Source organism: Loxodonta africana, chromosome 20, assembly GCF_030014295.1.
Source record: "Loxodonta africana isolate mLoxAfr1 chromosome 20, mLoxAfr1.hap2, whole genome shotgun sequence".
Taxonomy (NCBI): domain Eukaryota; kingdom Metazoa; phylum Chordata; class Mammalia; order Proboscidea; family Elephantidae; genus Loxodonta; species Loxodonta africana.
This window is the reverse complement of record NC_087361.1, coordinates 77861913-77882807: the sequence shown is the minus strand read 5'-3', so window position 1 is coordinate 77882807 and position 20895 is coordinate 77861913. Positions and strand designations below refer to the sequence as shown.

General features: G+C 35.3%; 1 protein-coding gene across 13 annotated transcripts in view; it reads left to right on the top strand.

Moving 5' to 3' along the window:
• The window catches only part of NEK7 (NIMA related kinase 7), a 98802-nt gene that overhangs the window by 39458 nt on the left and 38449 nt on the right, over positions 1-20895 (top strand). For all 13 annotated transcript variants that reach the window (XR_010318778.1, XR_010318777.1, XR_010318776.1 and 10 more), the window contains 2 exons: positions 14804-14912; positions 15813-15920. Coding sequence is in view for 5 of the 13 variants with exons in the window: in XM_010590188.3 (XP_010588490.1) it covers positions 14804-14912; positions 15813-15920 (217 nt within the window). In the remaining 8 variants the exon portion in view is untranslated. The remainder of the gene's footprint in view (positions 1-14803; positions 14913-15812; positions 15921-20895) is intronic.

Genomic DNA, 20895 nt, shown 5'->3' with positions numbered 1-20895 from the left:
TTCAATTGAAACTCCCTGTAGCCTTGTTCACTCCCAAGTTTTTTCTTTAGCCTGGAGCTCTCTTTTAATTCTGAGCCTTTATAGCTCAACATGTCTGTAAACAAATTTAGGACTTTCCTCCCGTTCTCCTTCCACATTCCCTACTCAAGGAATGGTAACACAGTTTATCCAGTCATGTACACTGGAAACCAGGACTCTACTTTGACACCTCTCTCTCACTCTCTTGCCTCCTATTTTCAATCTGTCACCAAGTTCTGTTTATTTTTTTTTTTTTCTTTTAAATGTCTGTTAAATTTATCTACTCAGCTTCACTTTCATTTATCTCCCTATAGTGTGAAGTAGTGCCATTTCTCACTTGGAGAGTGAGAGCCTCCTAACTGGCCTCCCAGCATCCAGTCCCCCATTCCTCACATCTGTTTCTTCAGCAGTTCATAGGGGGATAAGAGGTGTAAAACTTCTGCTTTCAGATTGTCCTAGAGTTTCCCGTTGAGGGTAAAGATTAAAATATTTGACAAGATTGACCAAACCCTGTGTGGTCCATAATATAAACTCCCTGATCTTAGTCTCTTTTATATGCTCATATTTCCTAAGTGCCTAGGGCAGTGCCAGACACAGAGCAGGTGCACAGAGAATATTTGCTGTGGACTCTGGCCCCTGCTTCCCTCTCTTGTGTTCCAGCAGCTTGACCTTTCATTTCCTTGAACTAGTCATGCTTTTTCCTGCTTCAGGGCCTTCATGCACACAGTTCTCTCTGTCTGGGATGGTCTTTTACCCCGAGCATTTCCCAGTTTATGTCTATTTATCCTTCAGTTCTCAGCTCAGACATCATTTCCTCAAGGATAGACTGTTATATGCTATTAATTCTCTCACAGCACCCATCTTTCATAGCTTAGTAACATAATCATGTAGTTATTTGGGTGACCATTTTATTGATGTCTGTATTTCCTTTTAGACTTAAAGCTCTGTTGAGTACAGGAACCTTGCCTTATTTGTACACCAGGGTATCTCCTAGAAAGGTACCTGGCTCATAATAGAAACTCTGAAATAAATATGTAGTGAGTACAGGGACCTTGCCTTATTTGTGTACCAGGGTATCTCCTAGGAAGTACCTGGCTCACAGTAGGAACTCTAAAATAAATATGTAGTGAGTACATGAATAAAAGCTGCTTCTTTTTATTTTAATCAAAGATTCTGTAGACAAATCCTGATCAGAAGGGGAAATGCGGAACAGAATTTAAAATTTTCATGGATTCCAGACTTTGTGGAGTCAAGGGGGCTAGATGAACCCCTGAAATTGTTGACCTGTGGTAATCTTTAAAACTTAAACCAAATATCCTCTAAGGTCTTCTTAAAACCAAACCGTACCTTAACTAGTGGAAAATATCTGCCTTGAGCGTTACGCTATTTTAAGAACTGTCTATATGAGATCAAAGTGACAACAACAATTTGAAAGATGAGATAGGAACCTTAGGAGGCAGTGAATTTATGTTAATGGAGGGGAACAAGTCAGAAAAGGAGTGTGAGATTGGTTGCACAACTTGAAGAATATGATCAATGCCACTGGATTGTACATGTAGAAACGGTTGAATTGGTGCATGTTTTGCTGTGTGTATTCTCAACCACAACAACTAAATAAAAGAAAGGAGAAAAAAGTTGGTTCTTTTACCTCTGTTACCCTTCTATGTTCCAGGGACCAGTAGGTGACACGGGTGGTTGTGTAACAGCCACAGCAGTTTTCTGCTGCGTCGCACTCTGGTCTGGTGGCGAGTTCCTGAGATACTGAGTGATGTGAGGATATGAGAGAAGACATGATTTTGATAGAGGGAAGTTGTTTTTGACCTTAAGAGATTCTAAGACTGAGTTCTAAACACCCCTATTAGTGCTATAAGCAGTTCTTTATTGAAAAAAAGTTTTTCAAAAACTGCATTCAGACAGAATCATAGGAACTTCATTGTTTCAAGGTACATGACAGTGATTTCAGCTTTTATAAAGGACAGCAGTAGATGCTTGAACTGTAAAGAACGTGATTCATTTCTTTATACTGAGTAATATGTATAAATCATTGAACATCTGAATAACAATGTACTTCACTCTCTCAAGTCTTCAGCTTAATTGGAGTAGAAGAGGAAATATAGTTTCTGGTCTGTATTCCAGAAACGAACCTCTGGATGGCATTGCATCAAAGATTTTTACAAGTAAATAATTAATTGGTTTGGAGCAGACTGACAAATATAATTAAGCAATTTATAGTTGAACTGTTCAGTATTTCTCTAATTAGTGACAAAGGAATACCTGAGGCTGTGGTCAGATGAAATACTTCCCAAATGAGTTTTAGGATAAAAGGAAATCTAGGATTTTTCATCATATATTTCTTCATTCTCAGTAATCAGAATTTTAATGGAAAATAGACTTACAAAACAGATTTCAGTTTATTAAATTATGCTATATATATCCTATACGTTTTATTTATTATAGCCTAGATTGGATGAATACTGTATTTTCACACAAATAACACACACTTTCTTTGTTTGCCAACTCCGCTCTTTCCAACTTAAGGTATTTTTGTAAGCGTGCTATGCTAATTTTTTCAGCAACATGTAAAAAAAAAATTGGCATGATGACACTTATGAAAATACTTTGTGGGGGAAGGGTACGGTGGAGGGGAGGGTGCAGTTGGCAAACAAATGTAGAAGGCATGCATTGTTTGCATAAAAATGGAGTATATACTCCATTTTGTAGTATGCATTATTATACTGTTTATTTTACTCTTCTAATGTCAAGAAGCATATTTGGAGATGGAGATTTAGTGTAGAGGAGATGAGAAACTAATCTCCAAAACTGTTAAATAAGAATTTTGTTTATTTCAGCTCATCAGTAGAAATAATACTAAAATACATCTTAAGTGTTCATAGTCCATTTTTCAAAATATAATTCATTCACTGAACTATTTATAAAATGCTTATTATAAAGTCAGTTTGTGACATATAGAAGAGAATGTAAATGCGTATATTTAATATCACATTTTAATAAACACTTTCCAATTCTACATCTGACATAAAGCATATAGCCCACATCTAGACAACTGAGAATTTTCAGTGAGTCCAAATGCAGCCTCTTTGCCGCTGAGTCTTTTGTATATGATCTATCTTATGTATCACCCAAGAATTATTTTGAAGTCTTAAGGTTAAAAATTCTTGGCAATATCTGAAAAAACACTATGCCAAATTGAATATCGTATACATAGGGGCATACACACAATACATGCACACCCGTGTGGGTGTATCCCTGTAAGTTTTTGTCTGTATGTGGTTTGTATATGTAGATACGTTATATAGCACTTTTTTATTGTATGAATGTTAATGTAAAAATATCACATAACTTTTCTTTGATATGTAAGCAATCTGATAGTGAAGTAGTGTAGATCTTAGGGATTGTAGTAAATTGAAAATTATATACTATATAAAAAAATATATATTAAAAAAAAAGAAAAAAAAATTTTTTTTTCCATAGTAGCCATTATGTAATTTTGTTAGTGTAACTCTCAGGTGATATGTGTGTGTGTGTATATATATATAAATTGTGCTTTAGGCGAAAGTTTACAGCACAGATTAGTTTCTCATTCAAAAATGTATACACAAATTGTTTTGTGACATTGGTTGCAGTCCCTGCAATGTGACAGCACTCTCCCCTTTCTACCCTGGGTTCCCCATATCCATTTGTCCAGTTTTCCTGTCCCTTCCTGCCTTCTCGTGTTGCTTTTGGGCAGGAGTTGCCCATTTGGTCGCGTGTATTTGATTGACCTAAGAAGCACATTCCTCAGCGTGTATTGTTGTTTGTTTTATAAGGCCTGTCTCATCTTTGTCTGAGAAGTGGGCTTTAGGAGAGGCTGCAGTTCTGAGTTGGCAGGGTATCTGGGGACCATAGTCTCAGGGGTTCCTCAATCTCTGTCAGACTAGTAAGTCTGGTCTTTTTTTGTTGAATTTGAATTTTGTTCTATGTTTTTGTCCTACTCTTTCTGGGATTCTCTGTTGTGACCCCTATCAGAATAGTCAGTGGTCCCGGCTGGGAACCATCTGGTTCTTCTGAGCTCAGACTGGTAGACACTGTGATTCATGTGGTCCTTTAGTCTTTTGGGCTAATATTTTCTTTGTATTTTTGGTTTTCTTCATTCTCATTTGCTCTGGGTGAGATAGGACCAACAGATGTATCTCAGATGGCCACTCGCAAGCTTTTAAGACCCCAGATGCTACTCACCAAAATAGGATGTAGGACATTTTTTTTATGAACTATGTTGTGCCAGTTGACCCAGATTTCTCTTGAGACATTGGTCCCCAGTTCTCAGCCCCAGCAACTCAGTTCCTCAAGGTGTTTGGATGTATCTGAGGAACTTCTATGACTTTGTCTTGGTCAAGTGATAGTGACTTCCTCTATATTATGTGTTGTCTTTCCCTTCACCAAAGTTGACACTTGTCTACTATGTAGCTAGTGATTTCCCTTCACCATCCTTCTCCTCCCTCATAACCGTCAAAGATTGTTTTTTTGTGTGTGTAAACCTTTTTTGTGAGTTTTTATAATAGTGGTCTCATAAAATATATATCCTTTTGTGATTGACTTATTTTACTCAGCAGGGTGCCCTCCAGATTCATCCATGTTATGAGATGTTTTATGGATTCATCATTGTGTAGTTCCATTGTGTGTGTGCATCATGATTTGTTTATCCATTCATTGATGGGCACTGTTGATGACTTGTTTCCATCTTTTTGCTGTTGTGAATATTGTTGCAGTGAACATGGGTGTACATATGTCTATTTGTGTAGCGGCTCTTATTTATCTAGGATATGTTCCTAGAAATGGAATTGCTGGATCATATGATACTTCTATTTCTAGCTTTTCAAAAAAGGCACCACATTGTTTTCCATAGTGGCTGTACCATTTTACATTCCTACCAGCAATGCATAAGAGTTTCAATCTCCTTGTAACCTCTCCAACATTTATTATTTTGTGTATTTATTTATTATTATTGTCAATATTATCAGAGAGACATGGTATTTCATTGTAGCTTTGATTTGCGTTTCTCTAATGGCTAATGATCGTGAGCATTTCTTCACATGTCTGTTAGCTGCCTGAATGTCTTCCTTTGTGAAGTGTCTGTTCATATCCTTTGTCCATTTTTTAATTAATTTGTCTTTTTTTGTTGTTGTTGTTGAGGTGTTGAAGTATTTTGTAGATTTTAGAGATTAAACCCTTGATGCATATGTCGTAGCCAAACGTTTTTTCCCAGTCTGTAGGTTCTCTTTTGGTATCCTTTGATGAGCGTAACTGTTTAAATTTTTAGGAGCTCCCAGTTATCAAGTTTCTCTTCTGGTATTTGTATATTGTTAGTTATGGTTTGTATTGTATTTATGCTATGTATTAGGGCCCCCATCTTTGTCCCTATTTTTTCTTCCTTGATCTTTATAGTTTCAGGTTTTATATTTAGGTCTTTGATCCATTTTGAGTTAGTTTTAATTTATGGTGTGAGGTGTGGATCCTGTTTCTTTTTTTTTTTTTACAGATGATCGTTTCATGCCAGCACCATTTGTTAAAGAGACATTCTTTTCCCCATTTAATGGACTTTGGCCTTTTGTCAAATATCATCTGCCCATAGGTGGATGGGTTTATGTCTGGGTTCTCAGTTCTGTTCCATTGGTCTGTGTGTCTATTGTACCAGTGCCAGGCTGTTCCAACTACTGTGGCTGTATAGTAGATTCTAAGATCAGGTAATGTGAGGCCTCCCACTGTGTTCTTCTTCTTCAATAATGCTTTACTGTACCTTTCCCATATAGAGTTGGTGATTAGTTTTTCCATCTTGTTAAAGTATGCTGTCGGAATTTGGATCAGGATTGCATTGTATCTGTGTATCGTTTTGGGTAGTATTTTGACGTTTTCACAATGTTGAGTCTTCCTATCCATAAGCATGGTATGTTTTTCCATTTACGTAGGTTTCCTGCAGTAGTGTTCTGTAGTTTTCTCTTTGTGCATCTTTTTCATCCCTGGTTAGGTTTATTCCTAAGTATTTTGTCTTTTGGAGGGCTATTGTAAATGGTGTTTGTTTCCTTATTTCCTTTTCAGAGTTCTCTTTGTTGGTATAGAGGAACCCAGCTGATTTTTGTATGTTAATCTTGTATCCTACTACTTTACTGAAACCTTCCATTAGTTTCAGTAGCTTTCTTGTGGGTTCTTTGGGGTTTTCTACGTATAGGATCATATCATCTGCAAAAGGCATAGTTTTACTTCTTCCTTACCAATTTAAATGCCCTTCATTTCTTTTCCTTGCCTTTTTGCTGTAGCTAGGACTTCCTGTGAAATGTTGAATAATAGTGGTGATAAAGGGCATCCTAGTCTGGTTCCTGTTCTCAAGAAGAATGCTTTCAGTCTCTCTCCATTGAGAATAATGTTGGCTGTTGGTTTTGTATAAATGTGGTTTATTATGTCAAGGAATTTCCTCTCTATTATTTTGCTTAGAATGGTTGTTGGGCTTTGTCAGATGCCTTTTCTTTGTCAATTGAGATGGTCATGTGATTTTTGGTTTTCTTTATGCGGTGGATTACATTGATTCATTTTCTAACGTTGACGCATCCTTGCATACCTGGTATGAATCCCATTGGCCATGATGTATTATTTTTTTTGATATGCTATTCAATGCTATTGGCTAGAATTTTGTTGAGAATTTTTTCGTATGTATTCATGAGGGTTATTGGTCTGTAGTTTTTTTTTGTGATGTCTTTGCCAGGCTTTGGTATCAGGGTTGTGCTGGCTTCATAGGATGAATTTGGGAGTATTTTTTCCTTTTCTGTGCTCTGAAATAGTTTGAATAATATTGATATTAGCTCTTCTCAGAATGATATGTAAGTTTTCAATTGTGTTTACTTGGGGAATATTAGAAGATAAATTTTCAAGGAGCTTAGCGCTCCTTAAATTTGAAGGTAATGTTAATCTAAAGCTTCCTTTTAAAAACTGTAACACCACTAGCAGTAATTCTGGTAGTGATAGACAATCACAAGAAAGGATACAGAATCTTGACTATTCCCATTATGTTGTTGTTACTGTCATTTACTGTTGAGTCTGTTCTGATTCATGATGATACCATGTGTGCAGAGTAGAACTGCTCCATAGAGTTTTTAAGGCTTTTGGAAACAGATCGCCAGGCCTATCTTCCAAGGTGCCTCTGGGTGGATTCGAACTGCCAAAGTTTTGGTTAGTAGTCAAGCATTTAACCCTTTGCGCCACCCAGGGAACCCCTCTTAGATTAAGCACGTAATTTTCTTTCACTTAGATTTCTGTCAAAAGAATTTTAATGTCTCATTATTGCTCTGTTGTTTTTTCTTCATCCATTAAGAGAATAGAATTACCTTTCCAACTGTCTTGCAGTTATCTGGTATAACATAATAAGATAGAGGCAAATATTTCAGCTCATCTTCATGACCTTCTGTGTCTTCCTGAGACTGACTTTCTAATTTTTTATCTTGCTTTCTCTCTCCCTATTACTCTGATGCAGCAGAGAAAATATCTCAAGTATTTCCAGGTATTTTCTCTGTCAGTTTTAGTAACACGGAAGCTTCTCTTAAGAATTAATTCATGTGGCTGCAGTGTACGCATCATGTATTATAGTGATTCTGATACATGCATATACCTTTACTGATCTTTTTAAATTCTAAATTTTCTTGATGTTGATTACCAGTTTACAAAAGGCACCTTTCTTGAGAAAATACATTATGACTTTATAGAAGCTTCTTTTTCCTGATTGTTATGCTGAGAGCATTGGTGGCTTAGGGGTAGAATTCTTGCATTCCATGTGGGAGACCCAGGTTGACTTCTTGGCTAGCCACCACCTGTCAGTGGAGACTTGCCTGTTGTTATGATGCTGAACAGGTTTTAGCAGAACTTCCAGGCTAAGATGGACAAGGAAGAATGGCCTGGTGATCTACTTCAGAAAATCAGCCAATGATAAACACGATAGATCACAGCAGTGCATGGGGTCCCCATGAGATGGGTACCAACATGATGGCAGCTAACAAAAACAACAAATAATTTAAGGATTTTTTAAAGCTTAGCTGCTTAGCAAACTTCACATTTTCTACTTAAAATGAAATAATTTTTAGTTTCTTTTACAAATGTTTACAATTTTGACTTATGGGGATAAATAGATTGCATTTATATTCTATTATTATAATCTAGGAACAGCTGAACAACTCTTAACAGACTTTCCAACATTACAGGAAATGAAAAAGACTAGTAGTGCTTGTTTAGGAGATATTTTATTGAAGTAGATGAAGTGAGATGCCAGTGATAAGTATTTTCAGTAGTGTTGTGGCTGGTCTGGACCATTCTACTTAGTGCCTGCATAGTGACCTAAGGTATCTGAGCTTTATTTGTAAGGCCAAGAGTGAAAATATTTGTACACTGCAAATTAATATTGCATATTGAAATATTAACTATTTTACACATTTGTGTAATTGCCCAAAATTGTGTACAGCAAAGATTGTTCAATTAAGTTTATTGTTGCCTCATTATACCTTTAGAAGAAAAGTGTTTGCATGGAAACATTAATATACAGTAGCAGTCATGCTTAGAACTGCCACTTATACTTCAGAAGCACCCTATCTTTGCCATCACACTTTGACATAACCACTGTAAAATGTAGGCATATAGAGATGCATTATAGTTACGGAAGTATTTTTGTCTGTAAATGAACAATTTCTTTTATAAGGGTCAGCACAAAGCTTGTCCCTATAAGGCGGAGGTTAGAGATGTCCCAAATGTCTGACTCTTCCAAGCTGCTGTAACACTCCATCAGCTCTAACATCAACTACTCCCTCTCCCCTCAGTACTCTTCCTCCTGTCTTTGGGTTCCCTAATTCACTGCTATGTCTCACAGAACTCGTGAACCATATAAAGGAAATGGCTCACGCTGTTGTGGAGGCTGGCAAGTCCCAGGCGTAGACTTCTCCCTGGCCTTCAGTCTCTGCCCAAAGGCACTCAGCTTTCTCACTCCATGGGCTGGGAAGCCTGCTGTGCTGTCTCCTTTGGGTCTCTGCTCCAGGTCCCTGCTGCTGGTCTCTCCTTCTTTGGTGGTAGTGGGCTCTCCACTCTCCTCTTGGAATTGGCTGTCTTTTAAGGCAAAACTGACCAGTCCCATTGGTGGGCCACAATTATCTTATTTGCACAGCCCCACTCAGTCACCTGGGTGGGAGTTACAAGACCATGGCTAGAAAGACCACACACAAAAGTAACTAATCGTACTGCAGTCTGAGAATTGGACATCCCTAAAAAAAAAATTTTTTTTTTTATGATAAATGATTGATCTAATTATAAGTTGATAACAAAGAACTTTAACTATCATAGATGTGAAGACCATTTATAGTATTAACTGAACCAGTGGAGATCTTTGATGTATTATTTTACTTTGTTTCTGTTGGCCATAGATACGAAGGATAGGGCATCCCAGTAAAGTATTTTTAAGTGTGAAAATGTGCCAAGCAGGCATTTATTATGTATGCTTTATTTATAACTGAGGTTGTAGAACCATGGATTATATTTTAGAAGTGGTGGGGACCGCAGAGATCATTTCCAAACTTTTTGTTTAAAATAATGAAGAAACTGAGACCCAATGAATTTAAGTGGCTTGTTCAAGGTCACACAACCAGCAGCATCAGTTCTCATAATCAGTTCTGTTATTAAAAGGTGAATATAGATTGTGTTAGTGACATGTTTAAACTAAACATTCGACAACACTCCCGAGGAGGAAATGTTTTTTATATTTAATATAAACCACTTCCTCTTGTCAGATACTTGGAAGATACAGAGAACCAACTGGTGCCTGCAGTTCTAGTTCTCTTATAACTTTATTATTTCTCATTACTTATCATTTCTCTTAACCCTTCTTAAGTTCTTTACATATCTTTGTGGTTGCGATAATCAGAATGCAATAGAATGCATTGCACACCAGGATCGTATTTGCATTTTTAACCCTGTCTTAGATATCTGGAAACCCTGGTGGTATAGTGGCTAAGTGCTACAGCTACTAACCAAAGCGTTGGCAGTTCGAATCCAGCAGGCGCTCCTTGGAAACTCTATGGGGTCAGTTCTACTCTGTCCTGTAGGGTCGCTATGAGTTGGAGCCGACTCGACGGCACTGGGTTTGGTTTTTGGTTTTAGATATCTAGTGCTGCTGTAACAGAAATACCACAAGTGTTTGGCTTTAACAAACAAATTTATTCTCTCACAGTCTAGTAGGCTAGATGTCTGAATTCAGGGCACTTGCTCCAAGGGAAGGCCTTCTGTCTCTGTTGGTGCTAGAGGAAGATCCTTGTCATCAATCTTCCCCTGGTCTAGGAGCATCTCAGCACAAAGGACCTGCTCTGCTTCCAGCATTGCTTTCTTGGTGGCACGAGGTCCCCCAAGTCTCTTTGCTCACTTTTTTCTTTTATATCGCAAAACAGATTGGCTTAAGACACAATCCAGTCTTGTAGATTGGGTCCTGCTGGCTTCTCTCTTTTATATCTCAAAACAGATTGACTTAAGATACAACCTAATCTTGTATATTGAGTCCTGCCTCATTAGCATAAGTGCCGCTAATCCCACCCAGTAACGGAGGTAGAATTTACAACACATAGGAAAAACACATCACCTGGCAAAATGGTGGACAGTCACAATACTGGGAATCATGGACTAGCCAAGTTGACATACATTTTTGAGGGAGACACAGTTCAGTCCATAACAAGTACAACAGTATATTTCTAAAGGATCCTTGATGTGTGATACCCAGGACCAGCTACTTAATACGTGGAAAGGCCTTATTCAAAAATTATTAAGACATTCAAGATGATAACAACAAAGCATCAAACCAAACTCAGGACTTTGCATAATTGCGCAGGTTGTACCTTGAAGCTGGCCCTGATACTTCCAAATCTTTTGTCAGAACCTTGATTTTTTTAAAGGTTACCATGCCAACCCGTGGGCTTAAATATTTTCATATACCCTAGAGATTATTATTTTGTTAAAAAAAAAAAAATAAAGCAACAAGATTATTTTCTGTTCTTTCTCTGTTGATGAGTTTATGCAGGATAATTTCATTGAGGCTTTTCCCAAGATCTTTTTTTTTTTAGTTTTATTTACTTTGTTGATGTTGTTGAGAATATACACAGCAAAACATATACGAATTCAACCCTTTCTACATGTATGGTTTGGTGACATTGATTACATTCTCCAAGTTGTGAAAACACTCTCACCCTCCTTTTTTGAGTTGTTCCTCCCCCATTAATGTAAACTCACTGCCCCCTAAGGTTCCTATTTAATCTTACAAGTTGCTATTGTCACTTTGATCCCATATAAGAGTTCTTAAAAGAGGATAATGCTCAAGGCAGATATTTTTTACGAGTGAAGCTAAACTGTTATTTGGCTTTAAGAAGATTTCAGGAGATATTTTTCATTTATGGTTTACAAATTATCTCAGGAGTTTCAGCAGTTCCCAAGATTTCTTGAGAAGGAATGCTAGAATTGCAAAATTTAGAAATTTTTAGTATGTATTCTACTTGGATTTGTAGTGTTTAGAATGCAGCAATGAAGCGAGCTAGTTGTGTTCAAAAGAATGATACTTAGATGTTCAGTGTCCACCATGTAATTGGATTTTGCCTTGGGCATTTAATTTGTAGGAGAACGTTTGGAGATTGAAAAAACAAAGTGTGACTATTTTCCCAAAATCTTTGACTGGAAGCAGCTTGCAACAGCTAGCCTCTTTATATTAACACAGATCACTTAGATGGCCGGCAAACGTGTTCTACGAGATGTGCCGAATTTCACCTGCATGAAATGCTGAGTCTTTTTATACATAAATGAGAGTATAATGTGATGTTTGTATATATATATTATATGTAAATTAACTAGCTTTTTGCTACATCTGATTTTTTTATTTGAATAATGTTTAGTGTTTACTTGAATACTGTTGATGGAGGTAGAAAATGCACTTTTAAAATAAACACTATGTGAAGACTAGCCTACTTAAAAAAAAAAAAAAGACTAACCAAAAAGTACACCAAATGTTCAAGTATACCTATTAATTTCTGCCTATTCATAAAATTTTAGATACTTTATTTTCAGGTGTACAAAGTTGCAATTCTGTTTCATAACATATGGAAAAATTGCTGTGTCACATATTTGTCTTTGTCACATAAATCTTTGTGTTGATATTAACCTTTAAATTATTTAGTTGAATTATTTATTGCTTTATTAAAAACGTATTACATGACAAGTGTATGTACATTAAACCTTAGAATCTAATAGTTACCGTAGATTTTTTTTTAAAAATCTAGACCTGAATATTTATATAGGGCTGTAATTTTCAGGGAAAAATAGGATTTTTGAACAGTAATACCTTTTGGCTAGAGAGTTGACTTTTAAAAGATGTGTATTTGTTAGAATAGATTTCAAGATGAGATTCTTCTTTTTATTTTTTTAGATACTTTGGCATTATGGAAGTTTCTGTTTTGTGGTGTTAAATTTTACCGGTAGTAAAAAGAATTCAAATTTTAATTTCCTTTTGCTGTTCGTCCTCTTTTTTTAAGAGATAGTCAGAAGTGCCACCATCAGAACAGACAGGTTTTTCTCATCATAACTCTTTGGTCATTTATTTAAAAAAAAAAAAAAAAATCCCTACTCTTGAGTAGTCATTGAAAAGCCATATATGATTAAACAGACACTTAAAAAATATTGGGAGATACTAATGACATAGTGAAATTGCTTTTTAACTTACTTTCTGACTAAGTGATATTCATAAAACTGTTTTTCAAAAGGCTATTACTAATTTGGATGTTTATGCTTTCCCAGGTCAGTCCATCCAGGTAGCAGTATACTGATGTCAGTTTATTGTCATCACCTTTAATTTGTTGTTATAAGAGGAAGTCCCAAAAAATATAAAAACATGAAAATAATCAGACCATCTTGGTCTGATAACATCTTTCCTACTATGTATTTTCAGGGCAATCTTTTCCTTTATATTTTATTTATTTTTTTAATAATGGAACTTTAAAAATAAACTAAGTTAATTATAATTACGATTTCAGAATTTATATTAAAGCATAAAATTTTTCTTTCATGGTCTGATCCTTACATGATATGGTGTATTTATCTTTGAATGAAAAGAAATGTGGTCCCCGTCTTCCTGTTGACATCAAACAATCCTCTGATATGCTAATCTAGCATTGGGGAGAACACATATACGGGCTTTATTTGGACTCATTCCAAGTCTGAAAGAAAATGATGTGTAAAGAATTGATTTTGCAACAGTGCCCACTTCAAATGAAAACCGATGTTGACACAGTCTCCAATTAAAAAGATGGAATATTGGAATATCATATGGGAGGTTTCAACATTTTAGTAACTCCCTGATTTGCTAGTTAATTACCCGGACATCTAATTGTTATTTGTTCTTTGGAACACAGTGGTACTGGTGTAATAGCCACTGGAATTGCTAGTGAGTTCATTTCCATGGTATGTTTTATAATAAAGGTTAGCCTCAGCTTATTAGCTTCTCCGTAAAGATTTATTCTTTGGTATAGTGAATGTTTATGACACAGTAGGTATAATTTTTTGCGAAGCACGAAGTAGGAATCTCAGCAGATTTCCTTCTACGGTTTTTTCTTCCAGCCTGCCCTCAGCTGGTCACAGGGGTAATAATCGACAGCAGTAGTTGCCTTGGAATTGTCTGAAGTGTAGTTTTTCCATCTTCAATAACAAAAACCCAATTACTTCAACTTTTGAAAGTGTCCAATTTCCAGATAAAATGCCTTTAGTACACATATTTCAGTTTGGATAACTACATCTTCTTCTTCTTCTTTTTTTTTTTAATGATTTAAGATTATAGAAATTTTTATGAAAACTTGTTTAAGTGCAGTATTTCTTGTTGCTCATTTATAAATATTCTTAAGTAGGGAACCAATTGCATTTTTGCATTGGAAAAATAATTTTTGTATAATAGGTCTTTGTAAGTCTCATGAAGCAAACGTGAGCTTTGGTCTTAAACAAGTTTTCTTTATTAATATAGTCTTCTAGCACATTTAATGTAGAAAATAGACATAAATATGTACCTCTGATTTTCATTTACTTTAGTAAATGCCTTCACGTGTGATGACTCGCTCTCTCCTAACTAGGTTACTGAGTCAGCTTTTGCCCTGGCCCTCCTATAATGGTTTTCTTCCATGAAGTTTGCCTTCATTCATTCAAAGCAAAGTGCAACTTTGACTTTTAGTGTCAAATATTCATGAAAACTATTACATGAATCCTTTTATTTAATTTTTAATAAATTAAGTGATATTTTAAATGTACCTGGGTGATTTGATACTCAAACGGAATTCTATAGTGAAATCTGTCAGGAGAAGAATTGCCTTTTAATGAACATAATTGCCTTCAGGTTTCTAGACTATTTTATTCTGGCTTTTCTTAAAATGAAATTTGACATTTTCCTTTTAGGGTAAGAAATTATTTTATGTGGATGTTAATTTTTTGAAATGGTCTTCTCTTAGAAAGATGTAGAGTTACATGGCCTATGCTACCTGTAGATACAAAATTTAAGGTATTTGATTAAGATACTTAATCAAAAATTAAGATTAAAACTCTTGGAATCACTCAGCATGGAAAATCATATGCTTTTTCATTGGCTATAGGTAGATAAATATAGATGTTTTTCTGATTACAGCCTTTTACATGACAGAATCCAGCCCTAAGAAATGTGAGTTATCATCATTTTTATTCTTAATTTTTTCAAAAGCATTTTAAGAAACAAAAGAGGTTAATTCCTGAAAGAACTGTTTGGAAGTACTTTGTTCAGCTCTGCAGTGCGTTGGAACACATGCATTCTCGACGAGTCATGCATAGAGGTAAGACACCATCGTAACTTTTAATGTTGTCTTCAGTGATGCAGGTGGCTACACAATTTAAGGATAAATGCATAGTATCTTTGCATAGTATCATGGTTTCTCAGATAATTTATTCCTAAATTATGATTTTGCTGGAACGATAAACCTTTGTATAAAGCCCTACTTAGCTTTAAGAATGAAAATTAGTCATTTTTCTGCTTGAGTGCTCTGAGTACCTTATCGGCTGTGTTGGTCAAGAAAAATAACATATACGCAGGAAAGCAGCTGAATCTGCATAAGAAAGAGGTTTTTTTTTTTTTTTTTTTTCCGTCCTCCCCAAATGAGCAATGTATACTTGAACCACTTAGATTTTTAATCTTCAGCATTAGCTCTTAATATATTCTTGATTATCAGTCAGACGTTAAGATTACATCACTAAGAAATTAATCCACTGATTTTGGGGTGCAGAAAATTTCAATATACTTTATTTAAGCAATTAAGATTTCTAAAGTCATCTAAATAAATGAGTATATGTATAATAGCATTGTTATGGTTTTATATTTTATGTAGATATACCAATAGATTAATTCTTAGTAAGATGCTTTATTTAAAATTTATATAAAAAGGACACAAATTTATTTTGTGCTTTGGATTTCACCAGTGTTACCTGAAAATGCCTTCTAAATGAAGACTAATCACAGTCTTCATCATGCTCCTTCCACATCCGTCTATCAGAGGACTGAGAACTCAGAAATATTAGGATATATCAATATTATTCAAAATAAAGTAGTTGGTTCAAAATTCAAACTTACTTTCGTTTTTAAGGTACATTTTAAATTATACCATGAACAGTGGTTTTTAATCCTTCTATAAGGATTAAATTTCTATCATGTTTCACCTGATCTCTTCATTTGTTCACAGATATAAAACCAGCTAATGTGTTCATTACAGCCACTGGTGTGGTAAAGCTTGGAGACCTGGGGCTCGGTCGGTTTTTCAGCTCCAAGACCACAGCTGCACATTCTTTAGGTAAGAGACATGATACCATTTCATTCAGGGTTTCTTTTTGTTGTCATTGTGGTTAAATAGATAAGGAATGTACAAACTATATGACTGCTCATATTCTAAATAAAACACAAGTCCTGAGCAGATACTGACAACTATCTATAAGATATATCCATTTCACGTGATATTTGGATACTTCTGTTAACAGACCTTAGGCAGACACTTAGTTAAAAAAAAAAAAAATGCCGATAAACAAACTTGGTCTTAACAATGGCCAAGGAACATTGTTTTTATTATATATTTAGTAAAATATGATATTTATTATACATTTAAGATAATATGATGAATGAACAGTTTCTTGGAAGAAGACTTCACCTGGCCATTTAAAAATACTCTAGTAGTTTATTTGTTATAATAACATATATAGTTGTGATTACTACAGAGGAGAAAAACCTAAAGATGATCTATGGCTAGTGAGGAAATATTTTCCCTAAGTTATAAAGTAAAAAAAAAAAAAAAGTAGTGTTTTCATTCTAGAGCAGATAATACAACGGTGTCCTTTGTATCCAAAATAGAATTGAATTTAGCTATTAAACATTATATTAACAATAGAAAGAAAGCGTCCAGTTTAGAAACAATAAAAATTACCAGGAAGAAATGTTTTTTAGTTGAGTAACTCAAATTATAGTGATAGCACTTCTCCTAAAATTTTTCAAATCATATTTTCTTCTGTAAATATAATATTTGCATAAAATGGTGATGATCCAAATAAAATAAGAATTAAAGTAAAAAGTTGCTGTTAACAGTGCCAAATCTTTGATCATACTTAGTATCATACTTTCATTGAAAGCCACTGAAATTCAGATAAAATTACTGTTTTTAAAGATGCAATAAAAACTTTTAAATGGCCTGATGAGGAACAGGCAAGTTTTGCTAAATAACAGAGTAGTGAAAAGAGTATCTGAATTAGTTGTCTAAGTTTTTTTTTTTTTTTAATGTTCTGGCTTTGTTACTCGGGTTCTGTGTGGCCTTGAAACATTCATTTAATTTTTCTATGTCTAAAACAGTACCTGTTACGTGAGTAGGTTCCCAATCAATATTTGTTGAATAGCAAAAGAATGGATTCAAGTTTAAAGAGTGGTGGAAAGGTAATACTTTACAGGGTTTCAATTTTGTTAAGTGCTTTGAGAACATAAAATTTTGCACTGACGGCAAAAACATCATTTTTTGCTTGTTTCTGTAGAAGATGTGATATGAGATGCTGTAAGAACAAATAATGCATGCATTTAGGTAGCACTTTAATAAAGCTTTATTTGGGAAGTTACAACTCTTAAAGTGAAAACAGTAGAGGAATTCTATGAAAACCATAGACTTCCAAGCCAGTGACAGTTATCACTAGTAAAGATAACATGTTTCCACTTTAGGAGAATCACTTGAATGGACTGTCTTAACAGTACTCTGTCATTAATGTACTTAGAAATGCTAGGTTACATTTGTACACACACACACACACACACACACAAGTGCACATGCCCATGCCCCTACGTGTGTTGTTTACATGCTGCTTTGCACGCTATCACTTTGAGCCCTCAGGATCAAGCATATTTTTTGAAACTTGGACCCTGATAGTTTTCAAAGTAGACACTGGCCTGCCTCACAATGCCTCTTACCTCCTCACTAAAAGCTTTAAACAGGGTTTATAAACACATATGCATCTCCAAATTTAGGTGATGTGTTAGTCCAAAACATGTGATATAGAGAGTAAAGTTAGTTTTAATAGATCAGTTTCATTAAGAATTTCTAATACTAGGTTTTATGAAAATCAGTTTATTTAGGGATTTATAGTTATAAAGAGTTCATGGCGATGCCTGTAATTACTGTGGATTCTAAGACAAACCTAAGTACAGTCAGTGAGGAAGTAGGTATGAGACTATTTCCTTGATGGATGAATCAATAAAATTTCACGAGTGTATTTTGTTTTCTATATTATATTGAGAAAAAAAACTAAAAAAAAAGAAAATTTTGTTTTCCTTGTTTGTCTTCCCTGTGAAGTAAAGATTTTTGATGGTTTGAAATTAAACTTCTCTAAAGCAAAGTGCATTAAACACCAAGGATTCAAGTCTGAACTCTATCTAGCCTGCTAAGGTGATTTGGACCATTAAAAATCTTATTTAGAAGGGTCAGAAAAAAAATAACAAGGATAGAAGTCTTGACACAGACTTAGTTGTGTTGCCAAGTTGACCCTAATTTTCATTGTTAGAGAATTATTACCCATCTGAGTTATTATCATGTATTTTTATTTTTAAGAGAAAATTTTAAAGACTGCTTCTAAGAGTTGGTTTTGAAAACATGGCCACCTGTACAAATATATTTTGTTTACAGAAAATAACCTACAGAACTCTGGGTTTATCGTATGTTAATTTGTTTTCTCTTTTTACTGAGGATAAAATCTGTAAGCAAGTCTAAATTTTACTGAAACTGCAGATGAGATGTGTTAAGTCTTTGTAGTTCATATAGAAAGATCAGAATAAATTTTCAGTAAATGAAGCCTGTCCTCCAACCAAATTTCATTTAAGTTAGTAAGGTGATGTTTTCAGAAATTTAATTCAAACGGCAAAAAGATACTTAGATTTTAGTAACATCGGTTACGTCTATGCATTTATTCTTCATTTGTTTTTTTCCAAAATACATTTGGTTTGTTAAGAGACACTATTTTAGCTGACTTTGATTCACTACTAGGAATAAGTACTTTCAAAAGTTGTATTTAACAATCCATATAAGATTGACAAGTCTTTGAATTTTTCAATTGCCTATGCGTTTTGCATCTCTTATTTGTATTATTTGATTCAACGATAACAAATCAACGTGCAATAAAGCATGTAGTTCTATCATATTTTCCATAAGCAAAATAAAGTTGTATAGGTGGCCACATTTTAAATCAATTTTCAGAACTAAATTTTAGAAGCAGTCTCAAAATTTGCTCATAAAAGTAAAAATATATGAAAACAATATAGAATGGTAATAATTTCTTGAATGCAAGGGTTAAAAATTATATATGCTAGATGTAATGTTGCTAAATGTTCAAACCATGTTAGAATCTTCAAAATTGAAGAAAAAGAGAACCTCAGAGATCCCCACTTTTTTTTCTACTCCTTCCCTGCACCAACACATATATTGTCTCACAGTATCTTTACTTTCTATTCACTTCTCCATAATTCATAATTACTTCATGTTTAGACTAGGAAAATATTCTCCTCTGTTTCTCTTATTATTCTTTTCTAACTCATTCCATGGTTCCAACAGAATTATCTTCAAAAAAGACGTTATATGATTATGTTACTTTCCTCCGAAATCTTGGATGGTTCTCTGTTGCCTAAAGAATGTCACCCAAAGTCCTTGGCCTTTGGGGCCCTTTAGTGTTTGGCGCCCTTCTAGCTTTGTACTCTTACCACTGACTACACTTCCCCTCTCATGGTGTGCCAGCGCCTTTTTCTTCTTTCATGTTCTAAACATGAGAAATAGTGCGATGTGGTGGTTGCATTCCTGTTGCTCTGTAAGACCTGATCAAGCCATTTCTTAACTTTTCTTGGCTCAGGTTCTGGGTTGATAAAAAGGGAATATGGGTAATAACCATCCTATGTTGTCCCCTAACTACTACCCAGTCCCTAGTTCGAGTCCACCAGCCTCTCCTTGGAAACCCTATGGAGCAGTTCTATTCTGTCCTATAGGATTGCTGTGAGTTGGAATTGACTCGACAGTAGCGGGTAACCAAATGATGTAATAAATAAAGAAGTGTTTTCTGAGCACTGCAATGTGTTATATAAATGTTGTTTATATGAAGAATACGATGTGACGGGAGTGTTGCTGATGCAGGAAGAGGAGAAGAAGAGAAGAAGTTCTCTATGTAAATGTTATGTAATCTATTTACTCTTTAAAAAAATACCTGGATTAATTCAGTCAAAACATAGTTTTAGTACCTATGTTGTGCAAGTACCATTTGAACCTCCCCCCCTCAAAAAAACAAAACCAAACTCGTTGCCGTTGAGTCGATTCCAACTCATAGCAGCCCTATAGGACAGAGTAGAACTGACCATAGGGTTTCCAAGGAGTGGCTGGTGGGTTCGAACTGCCAACCTTTTGGTTACCAGTTGAGCTCTTAACCACTGTACCACCAGGTCTCCAAGTACATTCTAGGGACCAGGAGTGTAGCCTAAACAGTGTAAAACCTTTGCCTTCATGGCACTTGCCTTCTGGTGTCCGGAAATAGATAATTTAAAAAGTAAACAAAGAAATAAGATGATTTTTGTCAGTGATGTGAAAAAAAGTTAAGATGGTGGTGGGGAGGGATACTTTAGAAGGGACATGGTCAGGGAAAACCTCTCTGAGGAGGTGTCTTTTGAACTGAGAGTCAAAAGATGTGAAAGAGCCAGCTGTAAAGGATCTGGAGAAAAGGCAGCATTTATAAAGGGGCAGATGCAGGATAAGCCCTGCCTGGGGATGGCTTGCTGGAGCAGAGCGAGGGAAGAGGCAGGGCCAGATCTGGGAGTTCACATTTTATTCTAATTTGTAGGATTGTAGTGAGGAGAGCGACATGATATGGTTTGAAGACAGCATTCATGAGCTTTCTTTAGCCTTCTTCAGGTTAAGCATGCCTACTATTGTCTGCTGTTTTCAGATTCCTCTATGTCCTTGTAGTCCTCATCTTTTGCTTTCAGAGTGCCTCTTAGTGTATGCTGCCCAGAACTGAGCAGAGTATACCACGTTTGAGCTTTTCGCCCATGGAACAGAAAGAAGGCTTATCGCTGCCTCTGATCTATGATCTAGGTGATTCTTTGTCCCCTGCCCTCCCTTCGGTTTGTACATAAACATGTTAAATCACATCTTCATTTGATGCTTTTATAACTGATATGAACAGAAAATATGGCTCTGGAAGAGGGACTAATTCTAGAATAGTATACATATCCCTAGTTTGCCCTGTTTTCTTTCATATTGTGTGTCA